Source organism: Hippichthys cyanospilos, chromosome 6 (assembly GCF_059441005.1).
Source record: "Hippichthys cyanospilos isolate Australia breed blue-spotted pipefish chromosome 6, RoL_Hcya_1.0, whole genome shotgun sequence".
In the NCBI taxonomy this organism is placed as follows: Eukaryota; Metazoa; Chordata; class Actinopteri; order Syngnathiformes; family Syngnathidae; genus Hippichthys; species Hippichthys cyanospilos.
The window spans coordinates 13,440,001-13,462,500 of record NC_142374.1 but is presented as its reverse complement, the minus strand read 5'-3'; the positions used below and the strand labels follow the sequence as shown (position 1 = coordinate 13,462,500).

At 37.6% G+C, this 22,500-nt stretch overlaps 4 protein-coding genes across 13 annotated transcripts in view; 3 read left to right on the top strand and 1 right to left on the bottom strand.

The window, feature by feature from the left end:
- Positions 1-2,782, top strand: part of chkb (choline kinase beta) — a 12,720-nt gene extending 9,938 nt beyond the window's left edge. For all 3 annotated transcript variants that reach the window (XM_088418088.1, XM_088418090.1, XM_088418089.1), the window contains 3 exons: positions 540-640; positions 735-816; positions 2,013-2,782. In XM_088418088.1, coding sequence (XP_088274214.1) covers positions 540-640; positions 735-816; positions 2,013-2,069 — 240 coding nt within the window. In that variant the 3' untranslated portion in view covers positions 2,070-2,782. The remainder of the gene's footprint in view (positions 1-539; positions 641-734; positions 817-2,012) is intronic.
- Positions 2,783-3,485: 703 nt separating this feature from the next.
- LOC148422255 (kelch repeat and BTB domain-containing protein 11) lies at positions 3,486-7,868 on the top strand. Its single transcript, XM_088417579.1, has 8 exons — positions 3,486-3,728; positions 4,743-4,934; positions 5,344-5,528; positions 5,620-5,959; positions 6,145-6,290; positions 6,741-6,895; positions 6,999-7,159; positions 7,483-7,868. Exons 1-8 carry the CDS (start codon positions 3,486-3,488, stop codon positions 7,663-7,665), a joined length of 1,605 nt encoding a protein of 534 aa, XP_088273705.1. The 3' UTR covers positions 7,666-7,868.
- A 759-nt stretch (positions 7,869-8,627) lies between these two features.
- On the top strand, positions 8,628-21,988 carry cpt1b (carnitine palmitoyltransferase 1B (muscle)). Of its 5 annotated transcripts, XM_088416717.1 has the most exons (21): positions 8,629-8,813; positions 9,724-9,966; positions 10,605-10,758; positions 12,026-12,165; positions 12,246-12,417; positions 12,496-12,597; positions 13,898-14,035; positions 14,142-14,219; positions 14,695-14,802; positions 14,905-14,989; positions 16,656-16,851; positions 16,974-17,156; positions 18,353-18,458; positions 18,550-18,666; positions 18,790-18,954; positions 19,086-19,220; positions 20,277-20,429; positions 20,496-20,609; positions 21,180-21,272; positions 21,663-21,747; positions 21,835-21,988. In XM_088416717.1, the coding sequence occupies exons 3-21, from the start codon at positions 10,618-10,620 to the stop codon at positions 21,855-21,857; spliced, it is 2,334 nt and encodes a 777-aa protein (XP_088272843.1). In that variant the 5' UTR covers positions 8,629-8,813; positions 9,724-9,966; positions 10,605-10,617; the 3' UTR covers positions 21,858-21,988. The 5 variants fall into 5 exon arrangements, with proteins under 5 accessions (XP_088272841.1, XP_088272839.1, XP_088272842.1 ...); XM_088416715.1 differs by having other exon boundaries at positions 8,628-8,813; positions 9,799-9,966; positions 14,695-14,989; XM_088416713.1 differs by having other exon boundaries at positions 8,628-8,813; positions 14,695-14,989.
- Positions 21,989-22,267: 279 nt separating this feature from the next.
- sephs1 (selenophosphate synthetase 1) overlaps positions 22,268-22,500 on the bottom strand; it is a 5,083-nt gene continuing 4,850 nt past the window's right edge. For all 4 annotated transcript variants that reach the window (XM_088416909.1, XM_088416907.1, XM_088416911.1 and 1 more), the window contains one exon: positions 22,268-22,500. This exon is cut by the window's right edge and continues 464 nt beyond it. The gene's annotated coding sequence lies outside the window, so the exon portion shown is untranslated.

Genomic DNA, 22,500 nt, shown 5'->3' with positions numbered 1-22,500 from the left:
TTTGAATTTAATTAGACTGCTCAGTTATTCACATTTACAATTTATTCATAAACTGAATATCATTGTCTTGGTAAAGACATAATTTTGGTACACTAGAGTAACACAAGCCATAATATTCCCTATTCTCTATTGTAGATATTTTTTTTTTTTAAGAAATGTTTCTTCTCACAGTGCTCCCTTGTGGAAAAATCTACTGTAACTGCATATATTTTATAAATTGTAGGTATGCAAAGGAGAATGGTTTCAAAGCGTTAAAAGACGGTAAAGTCCAGATTTTTAAATATTATAAATAACTAATGCAAAATTGCAAAAAATCATAGTTGCATAAAAATAGTCATAACGTTGTGATTTAAAATTTGATTTCAATGAAGTTGAGAGGAAACGTTATAGGTCACCCTCCCCCCAATAAAGCAAATTTGCAATATAGTCATAATTTTAAGAGAATTAAGTCTTTTTTTTTTTAAATGCATGTTATGTTGTAAAGCAACAAATACACAACATTAACAAAAATAACATTTGCCCACCCTCTTCCCTAACAGCTTCATTTCATTCGAAGTTATCTATCAGAGCAGAGAGGATGCGGTGATCAAAGTGTGGACCAGAGGCAAATAGAGGAAGACATGATCATTGAAGCCAACAGGTAAACCACGCTGTCGCTCATGTTGGCAAGATTTGTATTTATTTCCTTTTAATGGATGCAATTATATGACTGCTTTGTCGTTGTCCTTGTTCAGGTATGCGTTAGCATCACACTTCCTGTGGGGCCTGTGGTCCATCATCCAAGCGAAGCTATCCAAAATTGAGTTTGGTTACATGGTAAGGAGGAACACTCCTAATTCTGTGTGTGTGTTTTAAGATATAAAATGTCTATGCAAGCATAAAATAACAAGTCAACTATATGACTTCAAACAGGTTATCAAGCACGTTTTTATATTTTAGTCCTTTGTCGCGCTTACTGGTGTGTGCACCCTGTTCACTAGGGGGCAGTATAATAGTTATACAGTGATCCCTCACTGTTCACGGTTAATTGGGACCGGGAAAACAGAAAACACACAGGCTCTGGAGAGGAGGAAAGCGGCTTCACCCTGCCGTTTTGAAATCTCTTACCTAGATTTCTTTTGTAATAAATTGGAATTTCAAGTTTAAACTGTGACTTTTATCGTGTTTTCTACAGCGTTCACTTTAGACTTCCTGGCGCGGGCTAATATGACACAGCTCTCCGTGAGACCACAGCCACTCAAACTTACATTTACTGTATAGTGTTTAATAATTTGAGATGTAAGTAAATATGTACTGCAGTCATTGGATGTCCAAGGAGTGTCTGTGGCAAGTGTAGTTACCTTTTCTGTCTGGCATGCAGGAAACCTTCACAGTGCGTCTATTGGCAATATAGTTTTTTTATTTTTATTTTTTTCTTTAATTAAAAAAATATATATATGACGCACTGGGGGCCCGATATAGCGAGGGACCACTGTACTATGAAAATTTGATAATCAAACGCAAAAGATTGTCAATTAAACAACAGTAACTTAAAGTACATCATGTTTTGCAGTGACTAAAGATTAAGCTTGTGAGTGTTATTTTGGCCTGCTGCATTGCATCATTAGCTGTCGTTGACTATTTGTGATCGAGTTCAAGCTGTGCAAAGGTTTATAACTATGGCGTTATTGATGCAAATTTCATTCACACATCTACATCTTTTCCCTTTATGGGTTGTTACAGACTTTTATAGGCAAAATTATGGTAGTTAAATTGTGGTTTGGTGAAATTGTTATTATGAATCGTCTTAGTTATTTGTCTAGATTTAAAAGTAAACTTCAACTAGGAGTGTTGATAAACAGCTTGAAGCAAGCACTTGACCACATTTTGAGATTATTTACTCCCTGACTGCTTGCTGTGAAATTTTGCTGACTGTGAAGTTTTTGGAACAAATTAGACTCCAAATTCAAGGTCCTACTATGTTATCTGCAGTATGTACTTGTCTTGTAATCCATACTATGATCATTTACCAGGACTACGCCCAGGTCCGCTTTGATGCCTACTTCAAGCAAAAGAAGCTCTTCTCCTGAAGCCCACATTGCACTCCTCTACAATCCATTTTTGTTTTGTTAAGTACATTTTAAAAGCTCCCTGACAGCCATGCTTGTAATGAGAACAGTCTTATTATACGTTTCTCATCAATGTGAGATCTAGTCCAATAAGTTGTATAAATCCATTGCCGTCTAATGTAGACCCACTTTGACATAAGCATTTGTCTTGTGCTTTCAAAGCAACATGCGTTTATTTTTGACTACCTCACTTCCTCTGATGATTGATGTTCCGTCCACATTCTTTTGAAGAAGTACAAGTCAACCAGCTGTAAACAATACCCTAAATTTAATTGTCCACGATTACTTAGTGATAAGGCATTTCTGGACAAACGACTATTTAAATAAAGACACTGTTAAAGAAAGGTGTCATAAATACTTCTAGAATGAAGTTATAACTGAGAATAATCAGTTAAAAAAAAAATAGCACAGCACATTTTTTTTTCTAATACAAAAATGAAAACACTCAGACATCTTTACATTTTTGTATCTATTTTGTTGAGTAGAGCATCTGAATGATAAGGTGGCTTGAACACTTATGTGGTTTCTCATGAACTTTTGTATTTCATTTGCTATAACAAAAAACTCCACCATTCGCTTTTGGAAGATGTGTTATTTATATTCAGTTGAACCTGTTTTGCATTTTTTTTTTTTGTACAATGAATGTATAATTTAATAAACTTATGTATGTTGAACACTGCCTTTTTTTCCTGGTATTGCATACAAGTAAAAAAAAAAAAAAAAAAATATATATATATATATATATATATATATATATATATATACACACACACACACACACACACTGTATCATTATCTGTTTAATACACTGTATATGTCCAAACATTGGTTAGCTTAATATTTTTTGAACAAGTTTACATTAATGGTCAGTTTCCAAATGGTCTGTTTATTTAATATTGAGCTGACTCAGTGACTGAGGTTTATATATATATATATATATATATATATATATATATATATATAAAATACAAAAAACATGCAAATGCAGAGTCAAACATTTGACTTGTCAAATCATGTGTTTTTAAAACAAGGATGTGAGTGATGACATTTTCCTGTCGTGCCACTGAAAAAAGTAGTAGGCACACGGGCTGCATCAGTTTGTATGTAATTTTAATAAATGCAACGAGCCACTAAAAGATGCATGGCAGGTCACAAATGGTCCCCAAGCAGTAGTTTGGAGACCACTGCCCGCCTACTGTCAGTTCAAATTCCATGTGCCAAAAATAGAATGGACTGAATAAACTTCCCAGCTAAACCGACTGGATCTTTTTTTTTCTCCACAACAAAGAGGGAAGTTTGAACAACGTGGGTCATCAGAAGTTCAAGACAAGTTTGAGATCGTTTTTCAAGTATTTGGTCATCATTTTTTCACCTGAAATGAACATCCTAAGGAACTGTTTAAGAAGGACTTTAGAGTGGATTTGTGTGTGGCTGAAATATGGTCTCTTGAAACTTTGCAGAGTTTTTCCCAGAGTTGATGGATGGGCAGCAGGCATCACCCCCCCTAATGGCTCTCATCAAGAAAACTCACACGAGTGGAAAAATAACATGGCTCTTCGCACGTATGATCTGGGTGGCAGAAGCATGGTTATGATCCAAACCAGCACGCACACATTCCATGTGAGTATCACAACATACAACATACTTTCACGTACAGAATTTATCATTTGTCCAGAGGTTTCAAAGAGGTTGCAAAATAAACTTGTAAAAAAGAATGATCAATTGTGCATAATCGTCAGTGGCAACTAGTAACAATGGCCCAACCGCTTTTGGAAGTACAGTACTGTAGCACTTCAGTCTGCCGAGTAGGATCCAGTAAGGTGGAGTGGAGCACGATGTCACCATAAAAGTGATCAAAATGGTCATTCATATGAAATATACTTACAAGAAATCTTAAGTTACTTACCATTAGCTGTGTCAGAATAGGAGATTAATTGAGATTCATTAATTACAGTCAGTTAAAGTGTATTTTAATCACATCTGATCTATTTTTTTTTTTTAATTTCTCAATGTTTTCTGTATGCTGATTAGATCTAGTTTTATGCATAGGGGTTCTTGTGCTTGACGTGTTGGACGTTCAAAAACTGAGATCAGACCTTGATAGGATCGGCAAGTTCAGGAGCACAAGGAAGGCGTAAAAATGAAAGTGCATGTCCTGGTGGTCTAATAAATGGTCAATTTGACTCTAAAAACTGCTCCGAGCGCACCTTTGGTAAAGTATGTTATGCATTCTTGGTAAGAAGGTTCTTGCTTACCATGAAGCAGCTCAAGTTTAGCTAACCACGTAAATAAAAAGTATCTACCAAGCTGCGACTGCAGCCACAGGTCGAATGGAAGATCATTAATTTTTATGTTACTTTGAAATGTATTGGGCTAACAAAAGAAAACTGCAACTTTAATCCAGCAGCACTTGCGACAAGTATCAAAATACAGCAGAAAGTAAATTGTGACAAGTGCATCTGTTAAAGAAAATACAGTGTTTTTCTCAGAAATCTTTTGGTAAGGTGAGAAAGATATCAGGTATACTTCAGATTTTCATTAAGAAAAATCTTACTAAGGTACTTACCATACCCTCCACTAAAGGAAATCACTGCATTTCCATCTTCTATTTTTAACCGTTCACTGTCCAAGCAGGCAGACCTGGAAAGGCTTTCTGAGTGCAGCGAGTACTTCCGAGCTTTGTCCCAGTCCGGGATGAGGGAGGCTGCCGAAAACCTGGTCCACTTAGAGCACGTGTCATCAGAGGTCTTTCACCGCCTGCTGGAGTTTTACTTCCACGATACATTTGAGACTCCACCAGAAGAGGAGTTAGGCTCACATATACAGGTATGCGCTGAAATCCGTAGATCAGGGGTCACCACTGCGGTGGCCCCGGGATCACATGAGTAGCATGCAGGCCTGTTCTGAAAATAGTTTACAAGTGATAGAACATTATGATTTTGTAGGATTTTTACAAAGTAGCCCTCAGTTTCGAAGTGTTTGGTGATCCTTGCTCTAGATGTTCACTGGCAGCCCGCCACATCTCAGCACTGCTGCACTCTGCAGCTGTGGAAATTCAAGTTCAAGTCAGTGGTAGTCAACCACCCTCTGACACCTGTTTACAATTATTAAAGAGAATATTTGATTTTTGAAATAATACAAACTAGTACGCCGTCACTGAGAAAATCAATACCACACAATTGACAAACTTTTAATCAATGAACTGAGTCTAACTTTCTGTGTCTTGTTTGTGGAGGTTGGCAGCTACCTCCTGGCCGAGGCCTTCCTCTCGCGGTGTATGTCCGTGTTGATCGAGGGGCTAAAGCCGGAGAGGTGTCTGTCCTACCTGAGTCTTGCTCGGGAGATCTGCTGCTTGGAGCTGAGGAGCACCATCTTTGCCTACCTGAGCAAGAACCTGCTGGAGCTGCCTCACGTCATCGGGTACCGTGACGACTCCTTACTAATTGGGAATGTGTCCTTTGAGGAAACTGATTTGCGACCATCTTTTACTACCTTGCTCATGACACCTCAGGTGTCTGAGCGATGAGGAGAAAGAGGAGCTCATCCTTCTGAGAGCCAGAGGGAACTCTCGTCTCTGCAGTCTTCGGAAGGAGAACCTGATGTCCTGGAAGGACCCGGAGACGGAACGCGCCCGACATGTTTTTGCTGAGCAAAATGGAGAGTGGCATTCCATCGCTGAGTTCCCTTTCAGGGCAGACAAGTGGTGCTTCACGGCCGTGGTGCTGTATAACTATTTGTACATCATCGGAGGCTATCGGACCCTTGTGAGAAGGAGGTGGGACTTCAAAATGGCCACATTTAGGTATAATCCTTCGACTTTGGAATGGACTGCTGCTGCCCCGCTTATTAAGGTGAGACAAAGATCCTAATGTAGTGCCATCCCTACCTTAAAAAAATGGGGGCCTTCATTATCATTACACCTGCAGACTGCAGTACAAGGCAAAGAAATGTTGACGTATGCCGTAACAAGAGCAATATTCTCAAACCAAAGAAGTGAAGCAGACAATTTGGTTGGCTGTGTTTTTTTGGTCCACAGCACAGAAGGCATTTCAGCGCAGTGGCCTGCCAGGGCCGTATCTACGCAGTGGGCGGCTGGTACTTGGACTCCCTGGTCACGCCAGATTCCTGTACGGCCCTGTACACCGCCGTGGAGTGCTATGATCCATGGGAAGACACCTGGAGGTCTGTACAGGACATTAGCCATGTTGATTCATGGCACGCATCAATCGCTCTGATTTCTCTAGCTACTGAATGGAGGAGTATGTGATGATTCTATGCTATGCTATGCTATGCTATGCTAGATTGTTTTATTATATCATATGCTGTCCTGGGTTGTTTAGTTATGCCGTATTGGACATACTAAATTGTCCTTAAGTGTGATTGGGTGCGTGAATGGTTGTTCGTCTCTGTGGGCCCTGCAATTGGCTAGCAACCTGTTCAGGGTGTCCCCCGTCTTCTTCCCGAAGTCAGCTAGGATAGGCACCAGCAAACTTGCGACCTTTGTGGATGGAAAACGATTGATGTTATGCTGTGCTGTTTTGAGCTATATTACGCTATGCGATGTTATGCTAGGTCACACTATGCATATTTCCTACGCAGTTGTGTTTGTGTTTCAACTTGTCTGTGTCTTAGATTTGTCTCGTCACTCCCTCTCACGGACTTCCAGTTCACCGTATCTCTATCTCACGATGTTCCCCTGGCGACTAGTCTCGGACACTGTCTCTACGTCCTGGGCAGCATACAGAGGACCGGGGAGAAACTGCTGCTCCAGTATGATACCAGGCAGGGTATGAGAACCGGTATAAAAGCAGTTTGAAGATTCATTGTAATCGGTTCTGAGTACTAAAGGAGTGAAGAAGTCATTTGACTATGGCTCGGAATCTCTGGCAGATTTGTGGTGTGAGCTGCTTCCCACACTCACCAAAGCAGACGCAGACCTTCCAGCTCTTTACTCTCTCATGGGCGCCTCAGACAAGTTACTGGTGATAGGAGGAAATAACTCTCACAACGTGGTCACATCGTTCTGTGTACGCTCGCAGAAATGGGGACAGGTAAATACTAATCGAAGCTTGTTAAAAATACTGTTACTCTAAGCTTGAACCCGATCAGAAATCCTAATTTTTTAACGTAGGTCCCACTGAACAAAACAAAGCGAACTTAAAAAAAAAAAAAAGGAATTTTTTTTTTTTTAGAAATGTAAAATACAGAACTGTAATGCTTTTTTTCTTTATAAATCAGCATCATGTTTTTGTTGGTGTTTTTTGAGAGCCCAGATATACTGTCAGTGACAGTATATAGTAGTAGTATAGTATACTATAATAGTATGATATACTGTAATAGAAGTCTATAGTTACGCTCCACTTCCTTCTTGCAGGCGCACAGCCTGCAGAAAGCAGCATTGGCTGGACAGGGGACGGTTTTGGGCTCTCAGGCCGTGATGCCAAGTGTGGAGCATAACAGTGTGGTGACCATGGACGTGCAAACATTTGTTCTGAAGGTCTTGACCCCTCTGCCAATCTCTGTCTGTTATGAAGCTGTTTTTTACCTTCACATTTAACATCACACTCCATTTGATGATCATTATGTTTTTTTGTAAGAACAAAATCCTTGTGTTACGTTACTATTATTATTGTTATTATAATTATTATCGGTCTTATTGTTGTTATTATTAATATTATTATTAATATTATTATTGTTGTTGCATTAGTATTTCAATGGAGTGTCACTAGAGTGAATTTCATTTGAATGTTCATATTCACATTCACCAGGCAAAAAAAAAAAAAAAGCAACGTTTCGCCCTTAAATTATCTGATGAAAATCGTATTTCAAGATAATTTTCAAGATAACTTTAGAGTATTTGGGGGCGTTTGTTTTTTTAGTATTATTTCTTTAATTTTTTCATTTTTGTTTAAATTATTTCTACATTTCATCGTAATGTCATTTTCTATTTTTCTCCAAATGTTCCTCATAAAAATAAAATGTTCCTCGATTTCAAATAATTACCGTGCTATTTTTACATTTTTTATATTTTCTAATAATGCCCCTTTCAAATTAATTTTCACCCATGTTACTGTAATTGTAGTGAACAATGCCTTTAATAAGCATGTAAAGCTTGTATTTTTAAGGATTGATTAGAATGATAGTTTTAAATTTATTTATTATTTATTATTTTCAGATTGCTTGAGTATTTGGAACAGGGTTGTGCCAAACACAGCAAGTTATATACAGTAATAAGACAAATACAATATATTTCTCATGAGGAACAAGAAGTGAGATGGACCAATCATGTTGTATGATAGTTTATTCCCTTTTTGTTGAAAACAACACATCATGAAGTAAATGGTCAATTTAGAAGTGTTGCTTGTGCTTTTTTGATGGAATATGTCAATATATCAAGTGGTCCTTTGAGCATCATAAAGGTTGTCTTCATGTGCCTGACATGCCGTGTTGTCATCCTTGTGTCTGCTGCATGGTTTATTTGTTTTCTTTTTTTGTCATCACAGTGATTTACTGCCAAGTCACACATAAAGCAAACAAAGCATTGAGTGAGACAGTTAGGCAACAAGCAATAGCTTTGCTGGTTGCAGAGGTAGAGCAGCCTTTTTTTTCATTAGTTTTTGTCTGTAAAAAATCGTTACGCAATTTTATTAGTTTCACACGCTAAAAACAAAAAAAAAAACATGCTTTTCACTTCACCGTGTCTTGGTAAGTTTAAGTTAAGAGTGACGTTTCCTATTTACCAAAATGTCTTTCTATATATTTGAGACTGTATTTTCTAGTACCACTATATTTTTTAATCATTCCTATATATTTATGTCATTATTAGTTTTTAATTAGTAGTGGGGAAATGAAGCTTCAACTTTGCTCTTTGAACCAGTTGTATTTTATTTTTACTCCTTTAGATGGCACCCTGTCGAACGTAGCGCTTAAAGCACAGTGACTTGCCCTTTTTAATCCTATTCTTCAAGCAAACAGTGCCATCTAGAGTCAAAACCACAACAACTGGTTCATGAAGGAAAGTTAAAACTAGAAATACAAGCGCATTATTTGATTTCTGTTTTCTAATTATGCCCGTTTTAAGTATTTGCCTCTATTTGTATGAATCCTTTTTCACACATTTATATTTGTTAATGATGTCCTATTTCTAATGTTTATTTCTATGTTCGTGTCTTTTTTCAGATTTATTTTATATGATCTTATAATGTACTTTATTGCTGATACAGTATTTATGTTCTAATGACTTTGAAAAAATATATTGTATAAACCCTCTTTCCAAATTGCTGTTATCAATATCCCATTGGTAATACTTCTACTTTGATGACACAATTTTTGTAATATTTATGATGCACTTTTCCTAATACAGTATTCAGTTCTATGTCTTCTAATGCTTATTTTTATTTTCATATCTGTCCGTATATTTTCCCCACAAATAAATATTTCTGTATTCTTTATGAGGTTCTAAATTGTATCTTTATATATTCAACGATGCTATTTTCATTCCTACATTTTCCACAGTTTTCTGTATTTTCCAACACTTAATTCAATGTTTTCTGATAATGTCCTTTGCCCCTCTATAATTGTATGACAAATCCCATTGTTTATATTTGTGAGGCAGGCGACAGCTTTGGGGGCCGCGCACACGTGAGGTGACCGTTTATGACTTTAGTTGGTGTCCTATTACATGCTGCAGAGGGGAAAAAAAGTGAGGGTGAGCGCAGTTTGACTCAAGGGAGAGAGTGCAGCTGTGAATAACCACCTGAGTGAAGAAGCCTTTGAAGGGCACAGAGCTAAACAGCACAGAGGACAGACAGCTTCATTGAAAAAAAGTCACCCCTGTCTTCTTCACGGTCAAGCCAAGGTAAATGAAAACTTTTATTTTTGTCATCTTTATGTACTCATATGCATGTGCCTTTCTTATCATGAATTGCATGCTACAGGTTTTATGACTGTACTAGTCCTAGTTACATTTAGTGACATTACCACGCATGTTTCTGCGCGGAAGCGCTGCTATATCTGCCCGTTGAACTTTCACCTACTTATGTGACCGCGCTCGTGTGACGTGGAAAAAGTCATTCATTGCTGTCATCCCGGCCTGTTCAGTAGACGTCAATATTATTATTGGGCCACGTGTGTGCTCTTCAACTATAGAACTGCAAATATGGTGCTGTGCTGAAAGGGCACTGGGAGCATGCTATGGACACGCACACAGGCTTCTTTACCATCTATAAATGGGGCTGGCTGAAGCACTTAGAAGTGAAAAATATGCTTTTACAAACTTTCGAGGACTTTCATGGTCAGTAGAACAGGGGAGGTGTTTTTTTCTGCTAATGCTTACATTGTGCTGTTTGTTTAGAAAAAAAAGCATGCATATTAACGTTTTTTTGGCTTAGTGAAGTAAAAACTGTCTTAGCTACTTGAGAGGAGGTGACACATTCAAAACATCAGAATATGGCACTGTTAACAAGCACCACAATGATGAAATTTATGTCCCGACAGTGATTAAGGAGCGATGGCTGAAGCCCATCAGGCAGTGGGCTTCCAGTTCACCGTGCGTTCAGAAGGTGTGGACCAAAAATTGACCCAGGGGGTCATCACCAACATCTTCCAGGCTGGACTGACAGCATGGAAGAAGAAAGCCATACAGTTTAAGGTGTCACACTACTTTTTTACACATACATAACACAGGTGCACATAAAACAGGTGGAAAAAGTACTCTGCCTGTACTTGAGCAGAAGTGCAGGTATTTGTCTAAAAAAAAAAAAATACTAGTAAAAGTAGAGGTTTCAAATCATCTGCCTGTTTATAAATGTAGGGAGAAAAATAAATCACCTGCATAATACCCCTATAAAATAGATATCTGAAAAGTCTGCTTGAGTACATTAATAAAGAATTTGTACTCGGCTATTTCCCAAAACTGCTCATTAAGTCATCAAAAAGATGAATATTCAAAAAAAACTGCTAAATAAGAAGTCATTAAAAAAATCAAATACAAGCATAAAAAAAATCAAATACAAGCAGTTTATCACTACCTAAGAAGTCTACAGTAAAATAATAGTAATAAAAAAAAAAACAACATTTGTTATTGGTTACTTTTCACCACCGCTAAATAAGAAGTCACCAGAAAAAAACACTTTAGTACAGATACTAAAAAAAGAAAAAAAAAACACCAAAGATACTAAAAATATGAAAAAAATGTTAAGTACAGTAATGAAATACTTGGCTACTTTACAACTGCGAAATAAAAAGTTAAAAGTTAAAAATAAAATTAAAAGTTATCACAAAAACAGGACTCGAGGACAGGTACCTGAAAAAAACCTTAATACTCAAGTACAGATACCGGAAAATGACAAATACAATAATGAAGTACTGTATGTACTAAAAATGGTGGGTACAGTGTCTCTGGACACCCCAAACTGAAATCATTTTTTTCCTGATAAAAAGCTGTTCATGTTGCAGTTTAAAATAGACACAGTACGATATACAGTAAATATTGTACAATTGTTTATTCAATTTGGTAGGATTGATGGTGTAATTTTTAAAAAATTCAAAGTGGCCCTGGCATCCTTCAATTTTTCTACATGAGACCTTTGGATTAAAGTTTTTTACACCTCTGTATTTAGACGGAAGTGACCAAAATAAGTCAGCAGGCGGAACAAATTCTTGAGTAAAGTACAGATATGAAAAAATAAACGTACTTGATTACTATACACCAATTCTAAATGAAATATCAAAAGTCACCAGAAAAATTATTACTCGAGCATAGATACTTGAAAATAAGGTCAAGTACATAAATGAAGGACTGCAGGCCTACCTAAAATCGCAACAGATTCCAAATAAAGTATTCTTACTTGTCACTACTGTTGAATCCATATATAGAAAAGTACATGTGGAAATGAAGATGTGTTTTTGTTGGCCAGAACGGCATCTATGCCGGCATGTACCCGGCCAGTCCATGCAGTTGGCTGATTGTGGTCATTGTCATGATGAGTAGCCTGTACATAGACGTGGACCTTTCAATGGGAATCGTAGACATCATCAAGGAAAACATGCCGCTCAGGTTAGAAACAATCTCCCGTCTCCAAATTAGCTCGACCGCGAGGAAATTGTAACGAATCTCGCTGTGGCTTTTGGGAGTAGAGGTCATCTATCAGCGCAGATGTGCGCTGTGCTGAGCTCCATGGTGTTGGCCAGCACGCTGTGGCTCTTCCTCATCTACCTTCTCAGATATACGCTCAAAGCGCTGCTCTCCTACCACGGCTGGATATTTGAATCCCATGGAAAAATGAGCATTTCCACAAAAGTGTGGCTGGTACGTACGGTTGCATCCCATTGTTTTTACTTGAAACATTTTTTGTGCTCATATTGTGTTGCGTTTGTTTGCTTCCAGTGCCTGGTGAAGATTTTATCAGGGCGCCGACCACTTCTTTACAGCTTCCAGGCATCCTTACCTCGACTCTCCGTGCCCAGAGTAGAAGACACCATTCGCAGGGTGCGCATTTATAAGGAAAATGTGAATTTATTTGAAACCTTGTTTTATAAGAGCAAAATTGTACAACTTTGAGGCTGCTCACCTCATTTTTTTTCATAACTGTATTCATGTAATATAACAATTTTATTCATGAAAAAAATGCTTAAAGGGTACGTCACATCTGAAATACTCTATACAATATGTTCTTATATGGCTACAATAGTCTAAACCAATGGTTCTCAACCTTTTTTCAGTGATGTACCCCCTGTGTAATATGTTTCCAGCCAAGTACCCCTTAACCTGTACAAAGCATTTTGGGGTGAAAAAAATAAAAAAAACGACTTAAAACATGTCACCATTGTCTGATTAAACTGTAGAAACTTTCAAGCTTCATTTGTATGGGTCCACAAAAAAATAATCAACATAAAGTGTCCTCTTTTGAATCACAGAAGAGATCTGTTATCAAAAAGAAATAAAACATTTGTCTACAAAAAAATAATCAACATAAATTGTCAGACCTGTTCTCGAAAAGAAATAATTATAAATAAATATTTGCCTACAGAAAAATAACTACGCACAAAAAGTCATCTTTTGGGCTTACCGTAGAGATCTGGTCACAAAAATAAGTCATTAACTTTATTATTAATAAATATTGGTCCACAAAAAATAATTAACAAAGTGTCAGATATGTTCTCCAGAATGAATTACTATCAATAAACATTTGTACACAATAAAATATTGAACATAAAGTGTCATCCTTTCGTATAATAGTAAAGATCTGTTCACAAAACTGAATCATTGACTTAATCATTGACTTATTAATAAATATTTGTCCACAAAAAAAACGATCTCAGCCCCCCATAGGGTAAAGTAGGGTCTCAAAATAGTTTTCCTTATAAATACATAAATAAAAATACATGGGACTGGACCGGCATTTCTAAGACTGTTGAGGGATACATGAAAATATGTCTTTGGGATTGTACGAGTTAATATAGCCTTTGTGGAATGTGAATTGATCAGCCAAACGCACCCCTTTTTATCCTTCCCAGGGCTCAGCCATTTTGCTACTTGCTGTCGACTAAAAATGACATCACAGTCGCTCGGGTAACAATCACGGCTCGTCTTGCTAACATCACGTGACCAAACTCAGAACACAGGTGTGAGCTGTCGTTACCTGAGTAACTGTGAAGTCATTTTCTGAAATGGCTGCCCCATGAGGTGGCTAAAAAAGAGACAGATTTCTCTGTTTGATTAATCTTCCAGAAATGGAACATTAAAGGCCTTTTCTATTCAATTATGGTACGGCCTGTATTGTGTGCAGTACCTGGAGTCGGTGCATCCTCTGTTGGATGAAGAGGAATATAGGCAAATGGAGGTCTTGGCCAATGACTTTAAAACGTCAAGGGCTGCTCAGCTGCAGAGATACCTGATCCTCAAGTCCTGGTGGGCCACCAATTATGTGAGTATGGTACTTCCAGACCCCACAAAAGGTGGTGTTGCCAGTTATACAACATAGGTCCAGTATTTCCATATTAGATACAGTATTTCCATATTATGTCCTGTAGGTAAGTGATTGGTGGGAAGAGTATATCTACCTGCGAGGCCGGACTCCAATTATGGTCAACAGTAACTTCTACATCATGGTAAAATGAAGGAACATTATCAGATCATATTTTGTCAATCAATTCTATGTTTTGTTCTCTCTTGTTTTTAATTTTATTCCAATGTATTGTGTGTATTTTATATGTGTGTCATTTTAGACACCATTTTGTTTTCTTTGTTTTATTTTTGATTATTTTTTTTAATCGTATTTTAGGTCAAAAATAATACCAGGCCAACATAGTATTTAAACTTCACCCCTGATAACCGGGCTATTTTTGACTCAGCTGTATATAGAGTGAGCTATTTTAAGTAATTTTTCATTTTATCAATCGTATCATAATCCATTTTGTGTTTTTACTTTGTATTTTCATGTTGCAACATATCAAGCTAAGTGTTACCACAAATCACATTTCTTTTTCTCGTGTTATCATTCACACACATTTCATTTCCTGTTCAATTCCTATTTCTACCTTTTCTGTGCACTCCATATTTTTTCTATGTGTATGATGTGCAAAGGACCTGCTGTACATGACGCCGACATATCGGCAAGCGGCGCGCGCGGGCAACATCGTACACGCCATGCTGCAATACAGACGCAAACTGGAGCGTGGTGAACTCGAGCCGGTAATTGTCCAATATACATACTCCACAGTACAGGACCAGTTCTCGACACACTTTCTCATCACGGTTGTTTTTTTTGTTGTTTTTTTTTCTTTGGCTACTCAGCTGAGAGCTTTGGGGACAGTACCCATGTGTTCCGCTCAGATGGAGAGAACGTTCAACACCACCCGCATCCCTGGCATTGAAACGGGTACAGTAAAATCTACAGGCTTGGTGGTTAGGTCAAAGAAATGTCTAAAAAAATAGTGTTTTGGTGTTGTGTTATTGCATCATATATTGAAGTAAAAGGATGGTTTGTTTAGTTACAACATATGTTGTGTCATAAAATGGTTAGTTTTTTTAAGTTTTTTTGAAGCTATTCATATATATTCATATCTATATTAATTTGTGTCCACTGTAGCGGACATTTGTCTTTTTGGTCTATGACTTTTAATTCTTTGGAGCTACCCTATTGATTCAATTCCGAAGACATATTTTTATGTTTTTTAAGAGTTCAAACCTTCAATCAAAGTACATAATCTTCTATATAATTTTTCTATATTTTTTCAAGTGTTTAGCTAAAGGAGGGCCTAAAAATGACTAGCACAAAATTAAATATTAAAATAATTGGACATACTAATTTGTCCTTAGGTGTGATCAGATGCATGAATGGTTGTTCGTCTCTCTGTGCCCTGCAATTGGCTAGCAATCAGTCAAGGGTGTTCCCCCGCCTACTGCCCAAAGTCAGCTGGGATAGGCACCAGCAAGCCTGTGACCCTTTTGCGGATAAGCGGCTCTTGAAAATGGATGGATGGATGGATTAAAATAATTAATCACTCGATTATTAAATACCAAAATGATTGGTTACTTTTAAGTAATAATGTGCGAAAGTAATTAATTACTTATGGTAATCAAGTACTAATTTACCTTAGGTAATCAAGTACTACCATTAGCAGCGAAAGCAATCCTAACCTAAAATAATTTGATTATCTCGATTCCTAAATCATGAAAGTAATTAACTGCTTTCAGTACTTAGTACCTAAAGCCATTGGTAATAAATTTACTGGTACTAATTTAACATTTTTGCCTAAAGCAATCAATTACTTCAGCACTTAATTACCTAAAGTAATAACTAAAGTAATTAAGTACATTATGTACAGTGCTTAACTACTAAAAAATATGGATTACTTCAGTGCTTAATTTATTGATCACCCGCCATTTGTAGACCTTTTTTTATCCAAACAGAAATTCTGGCCTTTCCAATAATATCTCTTGTCTTTGAGTGAGATGCAGTTCACTTTGGTGTCTCGCTACGACAAAATTGAGAATGAAACAAAACATGAATAGGCTAGTTCTCAGGAGGAAATGCAGGGCTGGGTTAGGAAACTTAACACCCTCTGGAACATTGTATTAGAGTGAAAGACAAATTGCCTAGACAATCTGGGATATTATTTTTATTGTAATAGTAGTGTGTTTTTGTACATATTCCAACAAACCATTAAATTCCACATTGGGTATAAATGACATCAAACTCATTTTTAAAGTAGTACCAGTAAAGCCATATTTTTCTTTTGTGTGTATGTGCCAATAAATGTGCAAGCAATGTGTTTTTATATGATAACATATATAGATATACAGTATACGATTATTCTATCAATAACAATTATAAGGGAAATGTGTTTTTATGCCAAGTCCCAATTATGTAACTTTTCTTACTAAATGTGCTTTTCTTTTTAGTATATAATCCAACTAAATTCTTACGAAATTCCACATGCAGCCCATAAATGACTTAAAAATCCACGCTGTTGCGGTAATAGTTTCGGAACAGTGATTATCACCACCATTTAAATCAAAGTCTAATTTGTTGCGGTTTGCAGATGTCATACAGCACCTGAGTGACAGGAAACACGTGGTGGTCTACCACATGGGTCGCTTCTTCCGAGTGTGGCTGTACATTGGCGGACGCCACCTCTTACCCAGTGAGCTGGAGACCCAATTTAGCAGGATTCTCAATGACACATCTGAGCCGCAGCCCGGTGAGCTCAAACTAGCAGCGCTGACTGCAGGAAACAGGTGAATACTAGATAAGTTGATAACATTCACATTTATAGCAATAATCGGTCGCATTAAGAAGTGGATTAAAGGCGCAAGTAGGAAATGTAATGTAAATAATGACTGTGTTTTGTACCCGCTAGGGTTCCATGGGCTCAAGCTCGGATTGCATATTTCAGCCAAGGAGTAAACAAATGGTCTTTGGATGCAGTGGAGTCAGCTGCCTTTTTCCTGACGTTGGATAGCGAGTCTCAGGGTTACGACGCTAGAAGCAACTCTCTGGACCGTTATGCCAAATCGCTGCTGCACGGGAGGTGCTACGACAGGTACAAAGCCAAAACGTTGGAATATCTTCAAAAACTAAATCATATTGAAAATCATATTTAAAATCACAGAACAAATATATATAAAATAGAGTGCAGTGATTTATTAATCGGCAACTAAACATAATCACTGTGGCCTATATGTGGCTAATTTGTTTTGATAATCCATTTATCATTTAAAGACCTTTTTTTCCCAGCATTGACCGTTTATCATCAGATTTCTTTAGACCTTCATGAAACACAGATTTTAATTTTAATGTTGACTCAAAATGAAAATTTACAAATACCTGGTTTTAGTTTGGAAAATAATAAAGTAAAATTAAATGTTTTTTTTTTTTTAAATGAAAGTAAATTACCTGTTTTGAAACAAGTCACTGAATCAATAAGTACTTTAGTGCATTTTCTTTGCACGGTCTATTTGGAGAAAAATTGCATTGTTGATTAAAAGAAGTGAAATTAAAAATGTTCTTTCGAAAGTAGTTAATCAATTCATCGACAGATGAATATTTGCTAGTTATATTCTGTTGCAGTCTAAAAAATGTTGCAAATATGTACTGTATTTTTCACACCACAAGTGCTCAAGCAATGCCTTCATGTTAACAAAGACTCTTGACGGTCACAACAACAAGCAACTTTCAAAACTGAATTCAGGTCGGAGATACAAATTCTGCTTTCGAGCAAGTCAGCTTCATCCCACTCTTATTGTGCCAGTTTCGACCTCCAAGCATTCGATACAAATTTAGACAACACGTTTGGCTAATGGTGATAAATTGTTTTTGTGGAGTCTTTTATTTTGGTGCTTTAATTTCGACTACACAGCTCGGACCTGGCAGGTAAAAGGAGTGGTGGGATGCACATTGCTTACTTGGAAAAGTCCTGACTAAGTTTCCTCGAATGCAGCAATTTTTTTTCTTCAAAATCGGAGAGGCGTTTAACAAACGCATAAGCTCAAAATCAGCTCTCGGTTTGAAAATAGACCGACCAGCTGCTGGGCTCACTTTTACATGTAAGGTAAGATGAGCAGAAATACAAGTGACAAAATTGTGTACAGTACTGTACATGTTTTATCGAGATTGCAATTAATCGTAAAACCTGCAGATGTCGTTGTTTAACAAGAAACTTGTAACATCCCTTAATACACCTTTCAGTGTTATGCGGCGTACCTAATAAAATAAACCATTATTTTTCTGTTATTTTAGGTGGTTTGACAAATCTTTCACTCTCATATCTTACCCCAACGGCCAAATGGGATTGAATGTTGAACATTCGTGGGCTGACGCACCCATCATGGGACACATGTGGGAGGTAGCTAATCAATCTATATGATTGCGAATGAAATTTTGATGTTGTGTGTTTATTTGTACAAGACTGTTTATGTGTGCATGCTTACGTGCAGTACGTCCTTGCCACCGACTGCTTGGAACTGGGCTATACAGAGGAGGGCCACTGCAAAGGAGATGCGAACCAAAGCCTCCCTTGGCCCAGTCGACTGCAGTGGCAAATTCCTAAGAAGGTACAATACCAGCGTCAGTGTCCTCTTTACTAGAGCTTTCTTTGGCTGCAAGTCTCCCATCCTGTTTCTAGAACGCATACTGAGGCTGAGAAAACGCGCCTAATTCATCTGTTATTTGTGTAGTGCCAAAACATCATCGAGAAGTCCTTCCTGTGTGCTAAAAAGATAGCAGAAGACGTGGACTTAATCGCCTTCGTGTTTAGTGCCTTTGGCAAAGGCCTGATTAAAAAGTGCAGGACCAGCCCGGACGCCTTCATTCAGATGGCCCTGCAGTTGGCGCAGTTCAGGGTATGCTACCTCATTTGAAAAATCACGTTTCTCACTTCAAGTCTCTCATTGTACATTTCCATGACGTCCACAGCCTTAGATTTTCTACACAAAATAGATTGTCTAATATCAGTCGTGAATCTGACCACCAGGACCAGGGGGAGTTCTGTTTGACGTACGAGTCATCTATGACGCGCATGTTCAGAGATGGCCGCACCGAGACGGTGCGCTCCTGCACCGCCGAAGCTGTCGAGTTTGTCAGAGCCATGGAAGACCGACGTTCAACAGTAAGGATAAACCAAATTGAACAAGACCGAGGGGCCGTGTCATTACACACTGAAAATGTCACAAACGATCTCTTTTGGATATAGGCCATCAAATACCTTTTCTTTTGTGTTTTGTTTTTTTGTTTAATTGTGTGAAGGCAAAAGCCTTCTCACATATGTTATTAGTCTTTTTTACTTTGCACGTTTTTTGACACCTTTCAAGTAATTCCCAGTTCAGCCGATTCACACTGTTCCAATTTCATATTATTCCAATTACCAGTAATCGTGTGACGACTGTTTCCCTTTTTTCTCATTCCAAGTATTTACAGATTTCCAACAATTCCTTATTTTCCACGCCAAAAAATCCACCGACTTAACATTGCGTGATTTACAATTCAAATTTACAGCTTTCCCATTTCACATTTTTACTATTTAGCTCATTCATCTCGCTTGAGGGATCATTCCCATCATTCCAGTAATTCATACATTCCAATATTTTCACATAAATCCATATATTTCACCTTTTAATATTTCACAATTCATTTTCAACGGGAGGATTCCCCATTCATTCCAAATGGGGAATTTTGAATTTTTCCCATTTCACATTCACAATATTTAACTCTTTCATTTCACCTCATAGATCATTCCCTTTTTTTTTTTTTTTTTTGTCATTCCCTGATTTGTTTTTAATGATTTTTTCCCCCTGGCCCATTAATTGTTATTACTATTTTCAAATAAGTTCATTATTTCATACAAATTATGTGAAGGGATGTTGAAATTGTACTTTTTTTTTTTTTTAATTTGCCAAATGTATATACCATCCATTTTCTATGGTGGCTTATCCTCACTAGGGTCATTGGGCTAGCTGGTGCCTTGTCCAGCTGTTTACGGGCTGTAGGCGGAGGGCACCCTGAACTGGTTGCCAATTTCAGGGCACACGAGGATGGTCCCACCTTTCATGCACCCAATCACACCTAAGGACAATTTAGAGTGTTCAATACACCTGCTAAGCAATTTTAATTGACCTATTTCTCAAAAGATTAATTTCCCGTCTTTGTCTCTTTGTGTGCGTAACAGAACAAGATGCGGCTGGTACTGTTTCGGAAAGCTGCAGCCAAACATCAGAACATGTACCGCCTGGCCATGACCGGTTCTGGCATCGACCGACACCTCTTCTGTCTCTATATCGTGTCCAAGTATCTGGGCGTGGACTCTCCGTTCTTACATAAGGTGAGAATGTGCCCGTGTTCCACCGGCATGATAACTTTGCTAATGGCTTCTTGTGCTTGCTTACAGGTTCTGTCGGAACCATGGAAGTTGTCCACAAGTCAGACTCCTCAGCAACAGCTCAACATAGTGGACATCAATCAGTTCCCTGATTATGTCACGGCTGGAGGCGGATTTGGCCCAGTGAGTTTCCTCGGCTATATTTTAGTCTCTTCATAATGCTTTATTGATCGAGCATTATGACCACCCCACAAATAGATGACACATTTTTCCCTTCAGGAAATAGGTAAGCTGTGAGATGAGGAGAAATTAACCCTAAGAAAGTATAAATGTGTCGTGTTCGAGCTTTTATTTGTGTGACTCCTCCCTGCCCCAAGATAATGAACATAATTTAAAATACTAATACACTAAACATCCTACGTTTAATGCCAGTAATTTGGTCCTCCTGCTCCTTGCGCGCAAGAAAAAAAGCAGTTTACATCATTTGATGATGATTGCGCTCCCTATCTATCTATCTATCTATCTATCCATCTATCTATCTATCTATCTATCTATCTATCTATCTATCTATCTATCTATCTATCTATCTATCTATCTATCTATCTATCTATCTATCTATCTATCTATCTATCTATCTATCTATCTATCTATCTATCTATCTATCTATCTATCTATCTATCTATCTATCTATCTATCTTTCTATCTATCTATACACACACACACATTTTATATATTTATGTAATTTTTCTATAGGTGGCAGATGATGGTTATGGTGTGTCCTACATCATTGTTGGTGAAAAGCTCATCACATTCCACATCTCCTGCAAGTTTTCCTGCCCTGCCACGGTACTCATTACGTTTCAGTTTCTCTTACCAATGTTTCATTCAAAATAGGTTGCTAAAGTGGTCACACTCTATATACTAGAAAAGCAAGTGCAAATAATTGCATAAAAAAGGATAAGTACTGTATCATTTTTTTAAATATAAAATGTTCAGGGAAAGTACACATATAAAATAATGTCCTCTCTTAATTATTGAAGTAAATCTTTCTCTTTCATAAATACTTGAATTATAAACTTAGACCGACCAGTAGACGGGCCTCATTAAGAATTTCCAACTCATGGTTGTAGTGTCTGAAGTAGTCGAGTGCCATTGTTTTGTCATTGATTTGCCTGTGCTGTTGCGACGTCTGTGTTTTAACATCCCACTTTGCGGCTCCTCGTTTGATGCATGCAGAACTCATACAGGTTTGGTCAGCACATCGAAAAAGCCATGATAGATATCCAGGCACTTTTCCCGACAAATGACAAGAGGGGAACAGGCGAGTATTTCATAAAACAAGAATCAAATGTAGCATATCTGTTCATATGTGTGCGTATGTAAGTAATGTATGTGTATGTGTTTGTAGCACCCCCGGCCCCGGTGGAATGATGCCATGGTCCTCACCGATGGTCCCGAACAAGCTGTGCATTCCACGCACCTCATGTATTCTCCTGTAAGTTATTGCTTTGTATATTGTGCTCTTGTGAATAAGAACCTTGTAAATAAATCATCCACACTGATTTCATTTCACGTTTCCTGCTTTGAATAGTTATAGTAATATTTATAGTATATTTATAGTTATAGTAATATTTGGAAGCAGGCAAAATATTAGGCTGAGTTCTCAGGATGACAAAAGTTCAGTTAATCAAATTCATTTTGTCTTGCTTAAGGGGGCCATTTGAACCCCCCTATCCAGGACTTGTTCTACCGGCACTTAAAGATGAATGTCTGAACTGCTTGGTGAAATTAATGTAATGTCAATGTGCTACATGGAAGGAAGCGGGCAGGTCCATACAGAGTAGAGCTTAGTATTTTTGAGTATTTATTCTGGTGGGGTCAATACAAAAAGGCAAATGAATTAAAAAAAACAAAAGAAAACATTCTTCTAACACTTTGTTTCAAGGCATCAGTTACAGCAAACTTCATAACTGTACAAAAGTTGACATCACCAACGAATCACAGGCTGGCTTGTTGGATGAGAGCAAAGTTCTGAAAAACGGACGAACCACGAGGCGTTAAAGATCACCAGCAA